This window comes from Cardiocondyla obscurior, linkage group LG14 (assembly GCF_019399895.1).
Source record: "Cardiocondyla obscurior isolate alpha-2009 linkage group LG14, Cobs3.1, whole genome shotgun sequence".
In the NCBI taxonomy this organism is placed as follows: Eukaryota; Metazoa; Arthropoda; class Insecta; order Hymenoptera; family Formicidae; genus Cardiocondyla; species Cardiocondyla obscurior.
The window spans coordinates 305,299-324,938 of record NC_091877.1 but is presented as its reverse complement, the minus strand read 5'-3'; the positions used below and the strand labels follow the sequence as shown (position 1 = coordinate 324,938).

Below are 19,640 nucleotides of genomic sequence, written 5' to 3'. Positions count from 1 at the left end.
GATTGATTGATTGCAGGCGAAAACGTATTTTGAAGTAATCGGGAATGATCGAAAGTTGGACCGGAAGGTGATGAATCTTCGAGTAATCAAAGTATCTCCAAAATTCAAAAACGATGTTCGGTAATGGGATCGCTCTTGAAAAGTCGAATATTGAGCACATATGATCTACGAGGGAGAAGTAGAGTTGTCTCTTCGACGTGACAGGACATGTGTGACTTCAGACTCTTACGCTGGGACTTCGCTTGAGTTATTAAGATTTCGGAGGGATCGAAAAGATACCGCTCACGAGCGGTCTCAGGAACAAGTCCCCGGACGCATCGGCGGGCGGTCCTTATGACGTGGGCGCATAAATCGAATCCTGGTGCATGCCACTCCACAATTACTTCAGTAGCATCGAGTTAGAGGTTCCGTTCGTTCTTGCGGTCGTGTAAAGTCCGTATTACAGTTCTCGTAAAAATAATTTTATCGCTCGCGCCGCTAATCGGCCCGACAAAGTTATCAAGAATGAGGCCTGATATAATCTCACCGTAATTTATTTTTATCCACTAATCGATATCCAATTGTAATATTCTACTGTCTAAAAAATTTTAAAGTTTCTTGGAGCTTTAATCTGGTTTTTTTTTTATTTTCTTTTTTTTTTTTCTTAATATCTTTTAATTAATTCTTGTGATCTTAAAGATGCACGATATATAACTGACCTAAAAATAAGGAAAACCAAATAGACACCCAATTATTTTTCCAAGTATCGAATGAAATAAAAGTAGAAGTAACCATTCGATAAAGGATTAAACTAGTGACAGAAGTAATACGGTCTTTACGGAGCCCGAAACGTGCCGCAAAGCGACGCGATCTGTGTTGTTCGAACTCGGGTCCGCCGGTATTTATTTGCGGTATATTTATTTCTTGACGAAATCCCCGACGCAGTGTCGGCTTTTCCTTCAACCGGTGCGATAACGAAGAATCTCATTCACGATCGGCGTCGCTTCGCGCGCGAGTGCGTAATTCGTAACGTGTCACAGCTCGCGATAAGGTACGCGCGCGTTCTTGTAAAATATATAGTAGGTCCGCACAAAGGCTGTGGGTCCGTATTAAATATCGCGATTTGTAGCAAACGAGAGAAGACATCCTGGTTTTTAATATCGACGCATTACAGTAGTCTGTTAATGAAGAACTTTAAGACAGATTATATATATATATATGAATATGTATAATATAAATATATATATATATATAATATTATAAATATGTATAGTTGAATATATCAATTTAACGATATGCATAGGGAATATATATTATTATTATTATTAATTATTAATTATTATTGTTATATAAAATAAAGTTTAAGACAACGTTAATCAAATAACAAGTCCGATAGAAAGAGATCAGCGGAGAGGGTGGTATCTTGTGAATTTTCCTTGTTTACCCGCTCGTCCTCTTCCTCATTTCCTTTTCCTCTACCCTGTTCTTCTTCCTAAATCTTGTATTATTATCAATTACCACCCCCTCCGCTTCTAAAAGCAGGCGAGCTACATCTTCGATGAATCGTATTAATCGCTTTTAGTCTCTCTGCGTGACGACGATTGAAAGGAGCTAGAAATAAATAGTAAGGAGATAAAGAAAAAAGGGATAGAAGCACGGTGAATTTTTAAATGTGAAAAAAAATATGGTAGAAAACGGAAGAGAGGGGAAAGAGAATAAAACGTGTGTATGCGAGTAGGAGGGGACCACAGGCCACAGGTCCCGCGAAGACTTTTTTTTTTTTTTCTTTCTCTCTCTCGACTAATAATTACTTACTCACGAAAACAAGAAAGCTGCACAATGATCGATGATGATCAATAAAGCGACACTAAATCTTTTCCACGCTTGGCTTGTTGCTGAATCAATTTCTCTCTCTTTCTCTCTTTGTCTTTTTTTTTTTTTTTTATATCTCTCATGACCCCCATACTTGATTATCGAATCACACTCCGTCTTTCTCCTTTTTTCCCCTCATTACTCGCATTTCTAATCCTGACTTCGGTCGTCAGTGCGTCTACATTTTGACGATAAGTTCATTTACGACAAATGCGGACGAACGCATATTTCTCTCTTTCCGATCGACCGCTTCCGACGTTCAAGCCAACTGGAAAGTACGGCGGTCAAAAAAAAAAAAGAAATATATCACGTATCCGACTTGGACGACGAGGAGAATCTACGATTATTATCTTCGAAGTAGGATATATGCTCGGTTAATTCGCGCGACGTTAATATATATATATAATAATAAGTATCTCGCGCGACTGCAGATGGTCTACCGCGACCTAAATGTTTTATCGATAATACTTCGCCTTAGAGACATACGTGAAACAAATTGCAACAAAACGTCGCAGAGTGTGATCTAAATCGAGCCTTCGATCGATCGACTAACGGCGATCTCACCTTACTTTTTACATCTTTAACATCTCTCCTGACTATCTATCTCTCTTTTTTTTCTCTCAGTCAACACCACATTACGACTCCGCACATGATCTTCTTGATGATACCTCTCATTGACATGTCTAGTGCACAATGACGGGTAACGATAGAGATTTGTTCATTTTTTTGTCTGTAATTTTTTGTATGTCTTCGTTGCTTTCTATCGTAGTCAGATGTCCGTTGAAATGCAATGTCGTAAATTAATGCTCGGCATTAAAAGTAACATCTAATTTTGACTATTATTTTTTTTTTTTTTTTATTTTAAAGAAAAAATAATTTGATATTAAAGATAAAATATATTATTATTGCGTTATTTTTTATATATAAGTTAATGGTAATATTTTATTATATGGAAGTCATATTGAAATTGTCTCATTGCATTTTAACATACGTCATTCGTTGTGGTTTCTGCCGTCTGATTTTCGACGGGATATACAACAAATAAATTACCGATCTCGTCTATTCTACTCTGAACGCAACAACTGACTTTGTGCACATCTTTTCTTCGTAACTCCATTCTGCTCACGGACTTATACCGACTCTGTATATCTCTCTACGCTTGTCTATCTGTACATTGATTCACTTTGGCACGGCACTCTCGCTCATATTTTTGTCCTTTGTCACCGAGGCCGACTTGCACCGACAAAACTTTAAAAATTAACTCCGATTTGACGATTTTCTCTCTATCTCCGTCCAAATTTCAACTCTATCCGTAGCGTAGTTAAATAAAAGAAAAAAAAAAGAAGTTGGATGAGACGACTAGATTGATCAGGATTAATGCGGTAATATTCTGACATTTGTCTCTCATCGCACTAATTATTTAAGTGACAATTATATCGTGAAATGATAAATATACGCAAAATAAAATGTGATCCTTTTTGTAATAGATAAAATTGTTTATACATTTGCTGTTTTATTATTTTTTTAAAGAACTAATTGATTAAGAGGATTGAGTTAATCTTTTTTACGATGCTAGGTCGCTGTTAATTATTGAACATGAACAATATTGTTTGAAATTTAAAACATTGCAACGTAATTCGCGGGTAATGATGCAATCGATTCCAGCTTCCGATCGAATTAACGGATTCGATGCGCGGTTCAACCTGTAGAAAGGATAAAACAATAGGCCACTCTACATAATTAACCATAATTAATATACACAACGTAATTTAATTTATGTGGGACTTTATGTAAAAGAATTTTTAATTGTGAACGTGATTTTAATGCAATTTTAACGGGAAAGTTCATCAAAAATGGAAATGTCTCACTGACAACGCGTTTCCGAGCGAGAAGAGTCCTAACACCGGTGAGAAGACGCGACATCACAATCAAATCCGATTACTCTCACAGCCACACTGATTACTTGCGCAAACATCAGCATTTCAATGAGACAAACCGACGAAAATGTGTCACTCTTAACCCTCAAGCTCGGATGCCGCGCGAAAAGCCGACGGGGCGAGAACTTTGATCTTTAATTGGCACGATGAAAATTATTGATACAGTAACATACACCGAAAAGAAAAGAATTAATTGCGAGAATTATATATAGTGTAAAATTGAATATTTCTGTAACAAAGAAAGATTTTTATTATTTTTAATTATGATTATTACGTACGAGATACTTTAAAGACATGATTAGGCTGACTCGTTGCGTTACAACAGATTAAAAGTATGCAAACTGTAATTTTATATTATATTTAATATTAAAAAAAAAGAATACATTAATATATGTTCACAAAAAAATCTCGTTTCATCGTATCAATTAAAAATAATACTTATTCAATCAATGTACATGTGTTGTATGCTTCTATTTGGATAAAGATCATATAATTCCGATTACAAGTTTCTAAAATTTAAAAAATGATTATTTGTTAACAAATTGGTATATGCAAAAAAAAGACAAGAAAAAAGAAAAGAAATTAATTACACGAGTGCACGAGCATTTTCGAGCCGGACGCGTCTGCGTTTATAAAAAAAACGAAGCGACCGAGGCGAATGTGTGTCGCTTGAGGGTTGAAGAGGCGGTTACACTAGACCCGATCGTTCCACCCTGTTGTAACCATTATGTTATCCTTTACTCTTGAAGGTGATAGGTGGCGAGTTGCAGGAACGTTTGATACCGGTACCCTACAGCAAGAGTTCGACAGATCAAGCTGTAAGCGCTCCTCTCTCTTGCTTTATCTTTTCTTTCTCTTTCTGACTATCACTTTCTTTCTCTCTTTTTTCTGTTTTCTGTCTCGATCTCTTCCTTTTCGCTCTCTGTGTCACTTCGCCCGTTTGCTCGCTCGCAGCTGTCTTTTGAAACCCCTTGGCTTTTACACGCTTCTTATTCTATCGATCGTCTCTCTCCTTCCATCCCTCTCGGAATTTTTTCCACCCGCTGTCCTCGTTTCCTTCTCTCCTAATTAGCGCAAAATGTACGTATAGTTCAGAAATGTATCGGCGATTTGTAAGATCCATTCTGTACCGAAAAGTGAATCTTAGAAATTGCAAATTCACCCTGTGTTATACCTACGAGCTTTTTCATCTCCCCATCCTTTTCTCTTCTCTCTTTCTTTCTTTCTATCTCTCTTTCTATCTCTCTCTCTCTTCTTTCCCTCTGTCTTGATCTTTCTGTTAATCTATATCTACGTTTACTTCCTGCTTTCTACTTTGTATTGTTCTACAATAGGATAATATTACGGCTTGTACTACTGGACCGGGCAGCCTTTCCTGCCCTCGACGTCAGTACGAAGGAAAGGTACATGTCTGTGTTAATCCTTGACGTCTCAGGCTTTGTTTGATATTTAAAGCGCGGCAAGGATTAGCGATTTTCCGAGCCTCTGCGCCACTCTGTTGCTTATAGGAGCTTTCGTTGGCATTGATTTTACTTTCTCTACTCGTTTGTCACATAGAGAGCTACCGCCGCAAAAAAGACGCCGCTGAAAATTGCGAGATTCCTCGCGCGAGGAATTTCACAAGTATTACATCGATAAAGACACGAGCTGAACGAGGGCGATTTTTTCTACATACGCTAAACCAAGACGTTAGAACGCTTTACGCCAAAATTTTATAATCAGCCCTCTGGTGGTACAAGTCCGTCGCTTCCTACTCTATTGTTCTAACTTAACTTCCCTTATCGTCCTGCCTCCGCCTCCCCCTTCTCTTCTCCTTCATACCCCGCAGCACTCAGTGTCCTTGTGTTATCGTAACTTTACATCGTGTACTCGTCGTGTGTCTGTATCTCATTTCCACTCTTCTGCTTTCATTCCAACTCCCCCGTTCTCGAGTTCATCAGGGATCGAGACTCCCCGTTGTCGCTCTAACGGCATCGATCCTTGCCGGACCGACACGGGCGCGAATAATATATTTTCTCGTCGATCCCTGTTGCGAAATTCTCGAACCTTTGCGCAATCACCTCCTCGCGATTACTTTTTGCTTCCTCATCTGCTACACTCGATCCTGAAAAAAAAAAATCGCCGCGTCGAATAAAAGTCGACGAGGAGTGCTCGCGTACTTGCTAGAAGAGCCGAGCTCGTTTTAATGTAACTATGCATCCCGGGACGACCTGCGTTAGGTTCCCTTCCGCGCAATATCACACCGAGATACGGATCACACGTTTGTCGTTTGCATGAGAGAGACGTGATGTCTGAGCGATGCGAGCTTTACGCGCGAATCTGTGGCGTACGTAAAAGGAAAGGAAAAAATAGAAAAAAAATAGGAGATTAATTGCTTCTACCCCTGACTGTCGCTTACTCGTGTCGCTGCAAATTAAATGTGTTATTGTGTGCAGATACGCCGGAAATAGTGTTGCATTGTGGTTGCAATCTTGTGTATTTGCGATCGCGCTGATGCTTAAGAACCTTGCACGTTGCTTTCGTTGTGCATCTTGCGCCGCGTACGAGGATGCCAGTCCGTTGCGTAGAACGAAATGCTTCAGCCCCTGTCCGACATTGATTCTTTTATTAGTCTTACCGAACGTAAGTCTTTGAGCGAAGTGAAAAATTAAACCTTACTTGAGCGCAGCTGTCTCTGCTTTCTTACGCAGTTCACACATCGTGTCACGTAATTTCTCGTGAAAAATACCGGAAACATGTATTAAATCGAAATTAAAATCGACCGTGTTATCGTCGGATTCACATTTCGATGCTGCGTACACGTAAAAAAGAATTCGTTAATATAAATTGAAGGATTGTCTCTTTGCGATTGGCATCGAAAGATGAACTCGTCGAAGTGTCAATTTCGATTTCTGATTTTAACTCAGGTTCTTTTTTTTTTTTTTTTTTTAAATCTTAAAAGAGAGAACAGATTCTTGATTAAATTCTATATCTGATTTTTTGCTATACGATTTAATCGATTGCGACTGATTTAAAAAGAATTTGCATCGCTAACAAAACTGCCGATAAAGTTGAAAAGCCCTCGTCATCATTGGCTGGTCAAAATTTAAGTATGTGTAAATTAATTAATGACTGAATTATTTTTGGCGAGTAGATCTCGTCGCAATTGTGAGGTTCTCCAGCGACGAGACCCCGCATTACTTTCTTTTCTTCTTCACCAGAATGTTCTTTTCACATACATTACTCATAATTTTTTCCTCTTACGTGATCTCCTCTATCCAAAAAAAAATTTCTTCAGACACGCGACGAAGATCGATTGAACGTACACGTTTGTCTTTATGTCGATTAGTTGAGTAACGCTATAAAAAAAAAGAGACAAGAAAGAAATTTTTTTAAGGCAAAATTATACGATCTACATATTTGTTATCGTAATAAGTGAAAATATCACGTTCAACGAGCAAAATTGTAATTTCCACAAGCTAAAGCAATTGATATTCGCGAGTGCCATATATCTGCGAGTCAAATCGAAGAATTGAATTTTAAAACAAAAGATACGATATTTAAATTATATCCCACCCGAAAAATGCTACTTTCTACTCTCCATTTCCGTCTTTTCTCTCTTTCTTTCTCTCTTTTTCTCTTTCTTTTTTTTCTCGCTACGTCTTTTCTTTCTTTTTTCATACTTTCCTCAACTATTCGTCCTGGAAACCTATCCACTTGATATTCGCAACGATAGATCGCCTTTTTCCGTTGAGAGAGCCATCGTCTATTGCGATACGTATAATCGGCAGTGCGCTTTAACTTGGCATAGCGTGCATGTTGTTTCGAGCCAGACGCAAAAGCAAAAAAAAAAAAAAGAAAAAAAAATAGAGCAGATGTGCATTTCGCGCGAGGGCAAAGACGCGCGCTCTCGCGCGGCGCGCCCAGCGTTTCTAAACTTTGGGCCCTAAGGGTCCTAGGAAAGGGTCCGGGGGTATATTCTTCGGGGGTCTGTAGCTGAGGCACCGTCGCCCACCGCTTGACTGCCACCCGTCGTCATCTCTGCCGCCGCGGAATGCCGCGGCGACAACGGCCCTTCTTCGCATCGCGTAAGTATTCTCTATCCTGAATGTTGTGTGTCGGTGATAAGTGATAGCGTGCCCGTTAAAATCGGGCGAGATGCACGGCGCGTTGCGTGCGTTCACCGCCAGCGATCATCGAGGCGCGGGGAAAAGGCAAAAGGGAAACGGAGGAAAAGGAGGCGAGGGATAACGGAGGGGTTCTCTTCCGTTCTCCAACCCGCTGCCCTCGCTCCTCCTGCGGACCGTGGGACGGCTCTTTTGGAAGAATCGCCTCCAAAAAAAAAGAAAAAAAAAATAGAAAGAAAAACGGTAGTCAGTTTTACTCTACGAAGATACGTTTGCCGGGCACGCGGACATGCATGCAAGCCAGTCGCAGCCTAAGCTCCTACTCCGCTGCCTCTTATTTTTCTTTTCCTCCCATTTTACTTTTTCTTTTTTTTTTTTCTTTTTTTTTTCTGGTACTGTACGGGCTGCCTCGACGTGTATCGCTCTTGCTATGACGCTCGTAATTATTCTTCGCGCTGCTTGCCGTTCTTGATTCCTTTTTGCTGTGACGTTTCTGCCTGATTTGCTGTGTACGTATTTATCGTTTTCTATCACGTATATGTACATACGAAAAACGTCGATAAAGAACCGTCATACAGAGTGCATCCTGTTTCTTTCTGGCGTCACGGAGCGTATATTGCCAGAGTTTAATTGTCGGAGGCACGACGAACGCGCGATCGCGTGTCCTTCGTGGCCTTCGAAATAGGAAATACTCGTCGCGGGACTGGACCGTCGTACGGTGAGTCGAAAGAGCCTACGTGTAGAGACCGAAAATGTCTAGACAGAAGGCGGAAAAAAAAAAAATAGTCAGATAAGAGATATCTCGACAGAGAGACGAAACATAATTCCATCAGAGTCTGGTAGCATTCCACCGCGTCGCTTAAGACACACCGTCCGATATTTTTTAATCGGCCCGCGTCATCTTCGCATGTCGAGGGCCTGATTAATTCGCGACATTGCGGAAAATAAAACGCTCTAGGGTGGAGCTGAGAGGTAAGAGCTTACTATTCATACGATCCTCGTTTCGCATTGTTCACTCGCTGGCGCGTCACCGCTGAATTTACGTCCTAAACCATCCTTAAAGTTTTTCACGATACGCCGTATCTTACTTGCTAGGAGCGCTTTTTGCGGTGAAGAATTATCTGTGCGCGTTCTATTCGTGCAAAAGTAAAAAAGCCGCGCGCTGGTCCCAGTAGAAGAATCCCCGCTATGGTCAGTCGCGTTCAGTAGAAAGTCCTTGAAATGGCAGGCGAACGGTCGCAGTAAAGAAGTCTCGCGGCGATCAGCCGCAGTGGAAAGGCGCTGGAATAAAATGACGAGTGGAGAAAGCCGCCCTGATCAGCCATCAGCTGTGCTATTTTAACGAAACGATTCGTTATTACATCGAGCTGACGATGTAGTCCCGCAAAATGATTACGCTCGCTTATAAAACGTCGCATGCATTCTGCAACCTAAAAAAAAAAAAGAAAAAGAAAGAAAGTCATCGAGATTAATTAACTACCATGACTGTAATTGGTGCTATTAAAATTTTCTTTGTAATATACTTGTAAATATAAATGTAATTTATAATGTATATAACATATAAAATGTTGTGTAAATGCTGTAAATAACTAAATAACGTATGGCAATAATTAATGTTACGCACTAATTATTTTAATTTTTATGAATTATATATTATACAATGTTTTATCGTTATATGTTTATTATATGACGCATTAAATTGATTTTTCTACTTTCAAGTTAATGAATTAATACGAGATAACGATTGGATTCAAGGACTTTCAGGCTTTACTAATTCGAGTCTTGACTCTCTGTCGCTTTCTGTACAAAAGAAAATGAACATACTGAATCTCTTATATCTCTGTATGTCGCGTTGCTTGATTAAGTGGAAATCCAGACTCTATTCTTGTTCTCCTTTACTTCTCGCTTTCTCTGTCTCACTGTCTCTCATTCTCTTTCACTATCCGTTTATCTATTCTGTCTCTGTCTTTACGCTTTTCTGTCTTCCCTTCTCTTTTTCTCCTTTCTTTAAATCATTAAAGTTTCTCCAAAGCTGTGAGAGAAACAGAAGACGCACTCTGTATAATCGCACAAAAATTGTCGTGCGTCGATCCGTTCCGCGTTTTTCGGCGTTAATCTTGCCAAGAGTTTTCTCGAAGCAGCTTTTCGGTTTATTTCGGTGATAATTAAAAAATAAATTAATAAATAATTAAACGATTAAACAAGAGTGGACGCTCGTGAAGATTCACAAATTTTCCGTTTGATAACTTCGAGGAAAATCAGTTGTCCGGAGGCTGGGAATACCGTCGCCGGATTGCGCAACTTGGATCGCACGCGCGAAGCTTTTCGATTAGCGCGATCGACTGTAAAATCAATGGTCGCGCATGTGACCAAACCGCGTAAATTCAGCTTTGCGATCTGTCGCGTGTTCGCATATATATTAGCGCCTTATAGAAAAGAGCGCAATCGTTTTTTTTTTTTTTAACTTTGTGTCTTAACTTTTTTTTTTTTTTTTTTTTTTTAACTTACCTCGAACTCGACTGCTGGCAGCAGCTTTCGCAGTTTCTTATGTCGTCGTCAACACGCAGAAATAAAGTCGAGTGTGAATATATCTTTGTTATTTTTTTTTCTTTTTTTTTCCCGTCGAATTTTTTTTTTTGTTTCTGAAATGACTATAGTGTCGATGGATGCATGTGGTGTTGCGCGGCAAGTTGCAAGCACAGTTGCAGAGCGGCGACGTCGGTACGCACAGTGCATCTCTTTGCAGGCTGCATTCCGAGTTGCGAGGTACTCGAGTGAAAGCGGAACGATCAACGTTACTCGAGTCGAGTCTGCAAAAGTGGTAATCGGAAGTAGGAATATGTTCCTCGACGAGTTTACGGCTGATTTTTTCTTAGCAATAGTTTCAATGACGATCCAAGTAATTTCCCAAGCATTTTATTGGAATCGATTATTTCTCGCGGATGTTTCTTCTCAGATTAATATGTACTGTTTAAAAAAAAGAAAAAAAAATATATTGTAGGATGTTGATCTCTTAATCCTCAATTAATTAGCTTGTCGTTAACTTACGATGGATCAGAAATTTAATTACTTGACAATCACTTTGAAACTCTCGCTAAGAATAAATCGGTCGTTGATTCCCACGTTTGCTAAGCTCCACAGGATGTTTTGAATTGTCGAAACTGACGCTAGGAGAAAGACACACGGTGTCTCGCAGAATTAACATTTTGCGGACGGGACGGTGATTCGTTAACTCTGAAAGAGAAAAGGCAAGGATCGCACTTGCTGTTTCTTACTTTTAATTTTTTTTTAATTATATTTTCTGCAGAATAATTGCGTTAAAAGTAACAGTAGCGAGTTTAATCTCGTTGAACGATAAAAGACATGCCCGTCTTCAATGTGTTAAGGTAATTTTTCACCGCCTTTCACACACGATCGAAGAATCACGAGGGGGATATTGCTTTCTTCCACCCCTTCCCCCTCTCTCTCACTTTCTCAAAAGTAAGTATACCAAAAATCGATAAGATCCTCATTAAAACAGTCCTGGAAAAAAAAAGACCCCTCACTCTTTCCTAAGCCATACCGACGCAGCTGCTCCGAACTTTTGTGTTCTAACAATGCCTTGTTCCGCAGGGCGATCCAAAAAAGCCCCCGCTAGTTTTGTAATATCTTGTGCCATATCGCTGCTTTCTGTCTTGTTTCTACGTATTTTACGTTTCTCAAATGGCGGAATGCAAAGTGAATGCGAATCCCGTGGTGAATCGGGTGGAGTAGCGAGGAGAAACGATCGGGCCAAATCCGATTTGAAAAGAAAAAAGTCTGATTAATTATCTGAAGGACAGTTTGCCCGGTGAGCAAATATTTTATTCGGGTCACGATTCACCTATCGATTCCATTCCTCCGCCGTTGCTATACATATAAATATTTGTACAGGATCTCCCAAGACTGTCGCGTTATTCTTCAACGGAGGCCTCTTCGATTAATACTCGGAGCCGACTTTCTTGCATTCTAAAAAAATTTCAAGACAATTAAATAATAATAAATTTTAGTAAAAAAAATTGTTCTTTCTTTTCTTTGCTTTTTTTTTCTTTCTTTATTCATTATCTTAATTGTAATAATAAAATTCTCTTTCGGGGGATAAGTGTCGGCTCTAAAAAGAAGACGCGTAAGGTGACAGTCATGCGGACGATTCGCATTTCATACATCGCGTATATACGTTGCGCACATATATACGCGATATGTTTATTATCGCGGCGTTATGAATCTCGCCTAAACGTTTCCTCTCTATCTCGAGTGCGTGTGCCGGCAGCCTGCAACTTGCTGTTGCGTGTGCCAATGTCATTCATCAGCCCCATCGGCGGCCGCCGCAGCAACGGCGGTGCCGATCGTTCCCCCCAGAGATCAGACTGATCCGACCGGTGCCCCGGCTTTCCAATTTACAGATCCGCGTAGTGAACGCATTTCGGCAGGGCCTAGATACGCGCTACGGCGAGCACAGCAGCACCACCCTGGCGGAGGTACTGAGGAAGCAATCGTCCCTGAGCAAGCGACTCTCGCAGACGAGCAGCATCGAGTACGCCGACAACATACCGGACGAGCTCACCATACCGGAAATTGACGTCGAGAGGCTCTCAAGTCACAGTCACACCGAGACTGCCGTTTAGAAACGACGCCGCCGCGTCGTCAATAGCGACGCCTACTACTACCACTACGAGTACGCCGGCGACGACGACGACGACGACGACGACGACGAAGTCTTCGCCACCCTCTCGCGCCCGTCGTCTCCCCGTCTGGCCGTCGATCGCTCGCAAACAGAGCTGGGGGCTCACAGAACGAGGAGGATAGGACTGTGAGAAAAGAATATAGGGGAGAGAGAGAGAGAGAAAGAGAGAGAGAGGAGGTACGGGGAGAAAGGAGGAGCGGAGTAAGGTCCGTTCACGAGGGTTGATTACGAAATGAAGGGTAGAAGGTCGCATCGGGGCTGAGAGGAATCGGGGGCACCGCGTGGCCCATCGCCGGGTCGCCTCTTCTTTCTTTTTAATTTTTTTTTTTTCCTCTCTCCGCAACGAGGATGACCCTCCCGAGGAGCCGTTTCCCAGGGAGTAACCGGTCGTCGACGCCGGATCCGCCGGATCCGCGCAAGAGACATCAATTATAAATATTAGCCCAAAGTAACGCACCACTGCCTCTCCCATAAGCAGTTTCAGTTGTTATATACGCCTCCCTTAAGTTCCTTCACCGTACCACCTTGTGTCTCTTTTTGTGATTTTTTTTTTTCTTTTTTTTTATCTCTTATCGCGTGTATGCGCGTGTGTATGTGTGCGTGCTTGTTGTAAATCCTTTCGTTCTTTGACGCACCGCTGTGTGAGGAAAGTGCGACGACGGCCGCACGAAAGGAGAGACGCGAAAGGGAAGGAATAGAGAAGAAAAAAAAAAAAAAAAAGAGGAATGTAAGAGTTGAAAATGAGAGGAGAAAGAGAGAGAGAAAGGGAGGGAAGAAAGAGGGAAAGAGAAAAAAAAGATTAATAATTAAGATCAAATTTTCAAGATATATAGATAATCAAGTTATGGTACCCTCGTCGGTGGGTTACGTACCCTCGAATTGATACCAAGTCGTTGACTCTTTTTTTTTTTCTTATCTATCTCTACGTTCGTTTCTACCTCCAGAGTTTCTTGGTTCTCTCTTTCTTCTTCTTCGCCGCGTAAGATATTTTTCTCCCTCGTTCTCGATCTTTTCTCGCGCGCTTCATATCTGTCCGTTCCTCTTGCTCTCTTTCTTTCTTTCTTTCTTCTCGTATTAAATATATTGTTATTTCTGAGATACAATTATCATCTCTCTCCTCTCTGTCTTTCTCTTGTCTCTTCCCTTCTCTCCTCTCTATTTCTCTTTCTCTTCTTTCCTCCTTTTTCTCTCTTTCCTTTTTTTTTTTTTATCCCAGAGAGAACATTGATATTTCTCCTTTTCTCGCCTTTTCCACCTTTCGCGACTCTTTCGCTTTCTCTTTCCCTTTGTCGCTCTCCCGATCTCTCTCTTGCGCGCGACTTAAGGACGATCTAGTCACTAGGTTATATTACTCTAAATACTTCCGTGAATATACTTTGCACTGGGGGTGCCTTACCAAGAGAAGAGAATTTAAAGAAGGAGGACAAAAGAAAAAAAAAGAAAAAAAAGAAAAAAGAAAAAAAAAAGCGAAAAAATAAACGGGTGTGTGTAAATGCAATTTGTTTTCTAGCGTTACCATTGCGATAAACGAGAAGAAGGGAAAGAAACGATCTCGCGAAGAGGGACGGGGAGAAAGAAGGTAAAGAATTATTACGCGAAGTCGCACCGCGATTTTTCTTCTTTGCCGAAAGATCATCGGAATCGAGATCGCCACAACATTGCCATTATTACGCTTAAATCGATACGAAGATCCTGATAGTAAAGGCGTAATCACACACGCTGCGCGCACGTGCTTTAACGATATAATATATATTATATATAGACATATATGTATGCAGCGAAATCGGGGGGGTAGGGTGAGAAAGATCAAGAGGAGAAGTTGGGAAGATGGTCGTGCGGAAACCGGGCGGAAATACGGCATAAACGCACGCGAGCACGTACGATAACGCGGGGGAAAAATCGCGATTTTAATCGACGGACCGTTTCACTCGCTTCATCGCCAAGGGACCTAAAGTGACCTAAACAAGAGCGGGAGGACAGTTTCACCCCGACCTCTCAGGTCAGAAAAAAGGGGAGAAAAAAGAAAAAAAAAAAAAGAGAGAAAGAAACAAGCAAAAAGATTTTCGTTTATCCTGCGTTTACTTCTTCTCTGGATCTTAATCCGATACAGAAAAAAAAATTAATAAAAGAAATTTTACTTGATTAGTACCGGTCGCAAAAGGTAAATTCGCGCGAGAGCTGAAACTGTATTAATTATTTTTTGACCCGACAAACTGCGCGCGCGACCGGCGGCTTATCGCGACTCGAAATGATAATTTTCGTTACGCCGTTCGCGTCGCTAACTCCCTCATCCGCTACGCACCGCGTTGTACAAATTTATGCCGAATATTACGATCGCTAATTACTTTCGATGGATTATGAGATTTTTAACTGTTAAATATGTGGCGGCGCTCGTCGATCAAATCCCACTTCGACCGAGGTTTTCGTTCATCCTGTGACTACGATGTTATTCTCAGGACCTATCGATTTCACGCGTGTACGAAACGCGTAACTATACATATATATACATAAATATACATATATACATAAAGAGAGATATATTATATATAAATATAATTATAAATATCATTATCACACGAAGGGGATAAGTTCGTATCTCGCGATTACGACGAAACGTGTTTCTTCACGGCCGTACGAAAGGCATACGCGAAGAGAAAAAAAAAAAAGAAAAGGACGAGAGGGAGGGAGGGGGTTACAAGAATTCCGCGGTCGCTCGATTACGCGATTATAATCGAGAATCGCCCACCGGACCCCGATGTAAAAAACGTATGGCAATATGATTTTATTATTATACTTCGTCGTGTAAGTTTTACGTTTTTAAGTGCAAGACCGCTGCCAAATAATAGAATAGCGTGTAACGTGTGTACGAAGTTACATCTCCATGAAGTCAGTAGCCGTATTTTCTAGTTCTAGCTTATCGTTCATTTTCTCAAACGCTCTTTCGCAAGAGAGAAAGAGAGAGACAAAGAAATTAAGTAGAAAAGAGAGGGAGAGAGAGAGAGATAAAGAGAGAGAGAAAGAGAGAGAGAGAGAGAAGAGAAGTGTAGGAATAAAAAAAAAAAAATGATAGAAAGAAAGAGCACATGGATGTACGTTAAGTGAAAATAGGAAGGGAAAAGAAAAATAAAAAGAAATGTTTTCGAGTCTTCGAAGTACCTAAGTCATTACAAGAATTAACGATGAAAAAGATAAAAAGAGTATAAGTAATGCAGAGTTCTCTTTAGGTCCGTATAATATATACATATATATATACATATATACGATAGGACTTCTCTCTCTCGTTTGAAAAAGGCTTTAAGAGGCCTATTTATTGCACCTTATTCTAGTCTTAAGCACTCTATATGCCTTACACTGCCAAATAATAAAGACGCGTATTGTTACATATACCTTTGTGTTACCACACACGTGCACACGCATACACCTACACGTGCCACGCACACACAACACACATTCGGACATACAAATATGCACCATCGCTATTACCATCATTGTTCGTCCTAGCGGCCGTCATGACACCGTCTTATTGCATCTATCTCATTTGGCGTCGCCTCGTATGCAATTTCTTTCGAATCACAATTTAGACTGACGTCGTCGTACTGCCTGTTTATTAATTTCGCGCTTACATATGCACACGATGGGCTAGTGTAGGCTAACTACGTAAATTACGCGTTCACGCGAAAGATCTCGTTCTAGTAAATCCTTGGGAAAAGAAATAGTCTTAACTCGAAGCGGTTCTCCAGGCGAATTTATTCAGATCTAACAAAATAAGGAGATCAGATGTCTAAAAGACGTAGACAAAAAAAAAGAAAATTAAAATAAAAAATTTTTTCAATAACTGGTAGCGAAAAAGATTCGCGTGTCTTTTGGAACTTCTGTCTTTAACAGAGTCAAATTATAAAACGGTTGCGCGACATCGCGAATTCACCACCGGGGTGTAACGTGTATAAGGTCGATTGTCCCTGATCCAATTTCGTTTATTCGATCTCTTTTTTTTTTTTCTAGTCCAAAAATAGACGTCGCGAGAGAGTAAAAGGTTCGGAAAGAACGAAAATGAAGTGGAACAAGCGGTATTCGGATTGCAAGATTAAATCTAGATTAAATCTTTGATATGCATCCTGTAATTGACATAGAGACACGTCTATCTCTGCACATACACATACGTACATATGTATACATACATATATTGCCCATATTACTCTTGGTCATTTCGCCATTGTCGACCTTAGTTTCCGTTTCCGTTTCCCTCATTATCGGCAAAGAGTTGCGTAAGTCATCCCGTCCCTTATTAACTGAGAGAGCATCGAGAATATTTTTATGCGCCATTAACGCGTTTCTTATATTGTATCTATGTACTTAAAAAAAAAACGCATTTTTCTCGCGCAGTGTATTTAAAAGAAAAAAAAAAGAAAAAAAAAAGAAAAGAAACAAACTATCGCGTAGCTGTTACCTTCGACGATTATGTTTTAACGCGGTTCAACTAACGAAGACAAACGATTTACGCTGCGATAGCTGAAGGGTCGTTTCACGGGACGATCCCGATTAGAAAGGGATAGAAATGCGTTTCCTCGGAATCCTCGATTCTTTAATTTTAACGACAGCTTCGACGATCTCGCAATTCTTCCGCCTTAAAAAAAAATATATATATATAATATATGTCCTCCATTCATTATACGTTTCTATTATTAAGTGTTGAATGAGAAGAAAAAAAAAAATGAAAAAGAAATAAAACTTGTTCGAAATAAATTTTGCAAACTTTCTTTCGCCTTTTATTTGCTTGCATTGCAAGACAAATTAATTATTACTTGTTAGAGATCTCGTCGTGTTTCTTCGATTGGCGACAAGTCCCCGTCGTAATTTTTAAGTAAAACGGGAAAGTATAAATCTTTATCTTGTTTCGGCTGGGTTGAGAAATCTGTCGTTAAAATTGATGCGAGGCTTCCCTGCAAGCTCCACAGCTAAACACAACGCGAGTAACCGTTGTCGAGCAGTTTGTTTCGCAGTCGCAGATTTTATATTCTTGTCCGTGTGTGTCGATATATACATGATAAGAATTTATTTGTAAGCGAATATAATTCTTTCACCGTTTTCGAGCCTTGTAAATCCGCCAGAGCTGCTGGAAAGTTTTAAGATCAGCGTGCTTACACTTCTTCATCTTCTTCTCACTTTCGTAGGCTTTCGGGCAAGAAGAGGAAATAAGGATAAAGGCAGAAAAACCGTCAATGTTACCGTCGTTATTCGAGACGACCGATATCCAATATCGGCACCGCCGGCCGTCGTCCGCACGCGCATTTTTTTCAGATATTATAAGCGACGTTGTTAATTACCTAGTAAAGCAAGTGCGGATCGCGGATAAATTCCGGCTCGCTCTTAATCCCGGGACCCGATTGCACCTCAAGCTCTAGTTGGAGTTCAGCTCTCGTGCGTGGCAGTCACACGTATTCCGAGCGATAATCATATTCTTCTTCTTAAATAAAAAAAAAAAATAAAAGAAAAAATTAAATAAAAAAAAAGAAAAAAAAAGACAGAAGAGAAAATTAATTTTTACAAAGAGAACGGCAATCTCGAGAATGAAACTGATTGTCTTATCCGGATTCTCTTGTATTATCACGGCGTTAAATGAAACGAGAGGTGAGGGATTTCTATCTTTGAGATCGAGATGCAGTCGGACGGACCCAGTGGTGCAACGTCGAGCGATGCACTTCGCGGTCGCTTATCGTTTTCAATCCGTGTCAAAGTTCAACATCCGCGACGAGATTCTTACACGCCCGCCGCGTCGCTATTAACCGCGATATTAACCCGCTGGCGGTTGCCACCGCGTACGGGTATTCATTCTTATTCATAGTTCCACTTCCGATTGCAGCGGAGATTGTTGCGAGGTCGCCGGCTGGCGCCGGTGCGTTAAAATGCGTCGCGGTTGTTGCGTATCAAATGATCTCCCTCTTCCCTCTTCCCACCCTCCCTTCGTGCGTATGTGTGACGCGTGTGCGTATGACAGCGTGTATATCTCTTCCGAGCTGCGTTTCTCGAGCAATCGTTCGTTAAAAAGTAAAAAAAATGAAAAAGAAAAAAAAAGAAAAAAAAAAAAGAAATGTTCCTTTCTTCTCGCTCGCTCGAATAAAACTCTAAAGTCTTTGTAAATAGCATTAAGGTATATACATATAGAGTGTGTCTTACATAAGGTGTCCGTCCGATTAGCTGCGGGTAGGCGATAAGAATACAAGACGAAAAGTCAAGTACCATTTTTGCAAGATTAAATGGTATCTTGATTTTTCGTCTCGTATTAAAAATTTGTATGATGCCTGCCTACTGCTGTTCGGAGGGACACATTACGTCAGACACTCTGTATATATAAGACAAAATAGTACGCTTCCCTAGAAAGTATAGTTGTATATCGAGCACGCGATTTGGATTTTTTTTTTTTTTTCGAAGGAGCCAACGGGTTAATATCACGCGCTACACGATCCGCGATAAATGTCACGGATAATTCTCTCAGGATCTTGTTAACGCACGTGTTTTGCGGTTTTTCTGTCCTTCTCTTCGTTCAATTTTTTTTTTTTACTTGAAATATCTTTTTCGGTAATCGACGCGACGCCCGCTTCTCTGAGGCAGTAGCGCGAACGGAGTTTCATCCGCCGGGAACGAGAGGAGACGTTCCGGGCTCTCCTCGCGGCTATCGCGAATAATCTCTCTCTTTCTCTCGTCGTGCATTTCGCTCCCGTCGGTGGTTTCACGTACGGAGAAAAGTTAAGGATCGGCTAAACGATTTGACGAAATAAAAAATTCGCGACGCATTCACGTATTTGCACAGCAATTCGCACGATTATCGCTGCGCTCAACGACGGTGGGGTATATTCGCGCCTAGTGTGATTTAACGGCACGGCCGCTGTACGATTACTGATAAAATTTGTCGGTAGCTCTCGGGGGGTCTCTGTTGTTATCTAATTTTACGGGGTACGGCGAGGGATCGTCTCGTGCGCGCGACGAGAAGAGTCGCCAATTGTAAAATTACTTAATTAATTAAGTAAGCAGCGAGTAACATACATT

At 40.7% G+C, this 19,640-nt stretch overlaps 1 protein-coding gene across 8 annotated transcripts in view; it reads left to right on the top strand.

Annotated features, from left to right (window-relative positions):
- Positions 1-18,116, top strand: part of Pmca (plasma membrane calcium-transporting ATPase 2) — a 72,897-nt gene extending 54,781 nt beyond the window's left edge. For 2 of the 8 annotated variants that reach the window (XM_070666324.1, XM_070666322.1), the window contains 2 exons: positions 4,538-4,606; positions 12,316-18,116. In XM_070666324.1, coding sequence (XP_070522425.1) covers positions 4,538-4,606; positions 12,316-12,537 — 291 coding nt within the window. In that variant the 3' untranslated portion in view covers positions 12,538-18,116. Of the gene's footprint in view, positions 1-16; positions 3,357-4,537; positions 4,607-5,122; positions 5,192-12,315 lie in introns of those variants that run through there. The other 6 variants (XR_011546626.1, XR_011546628.1, XM_070666325.1 and 3 more) reach the window with 4 other exon arrangements.
- Positions 18,117-19,640: the final 1,524 nt, after the last annotated feature.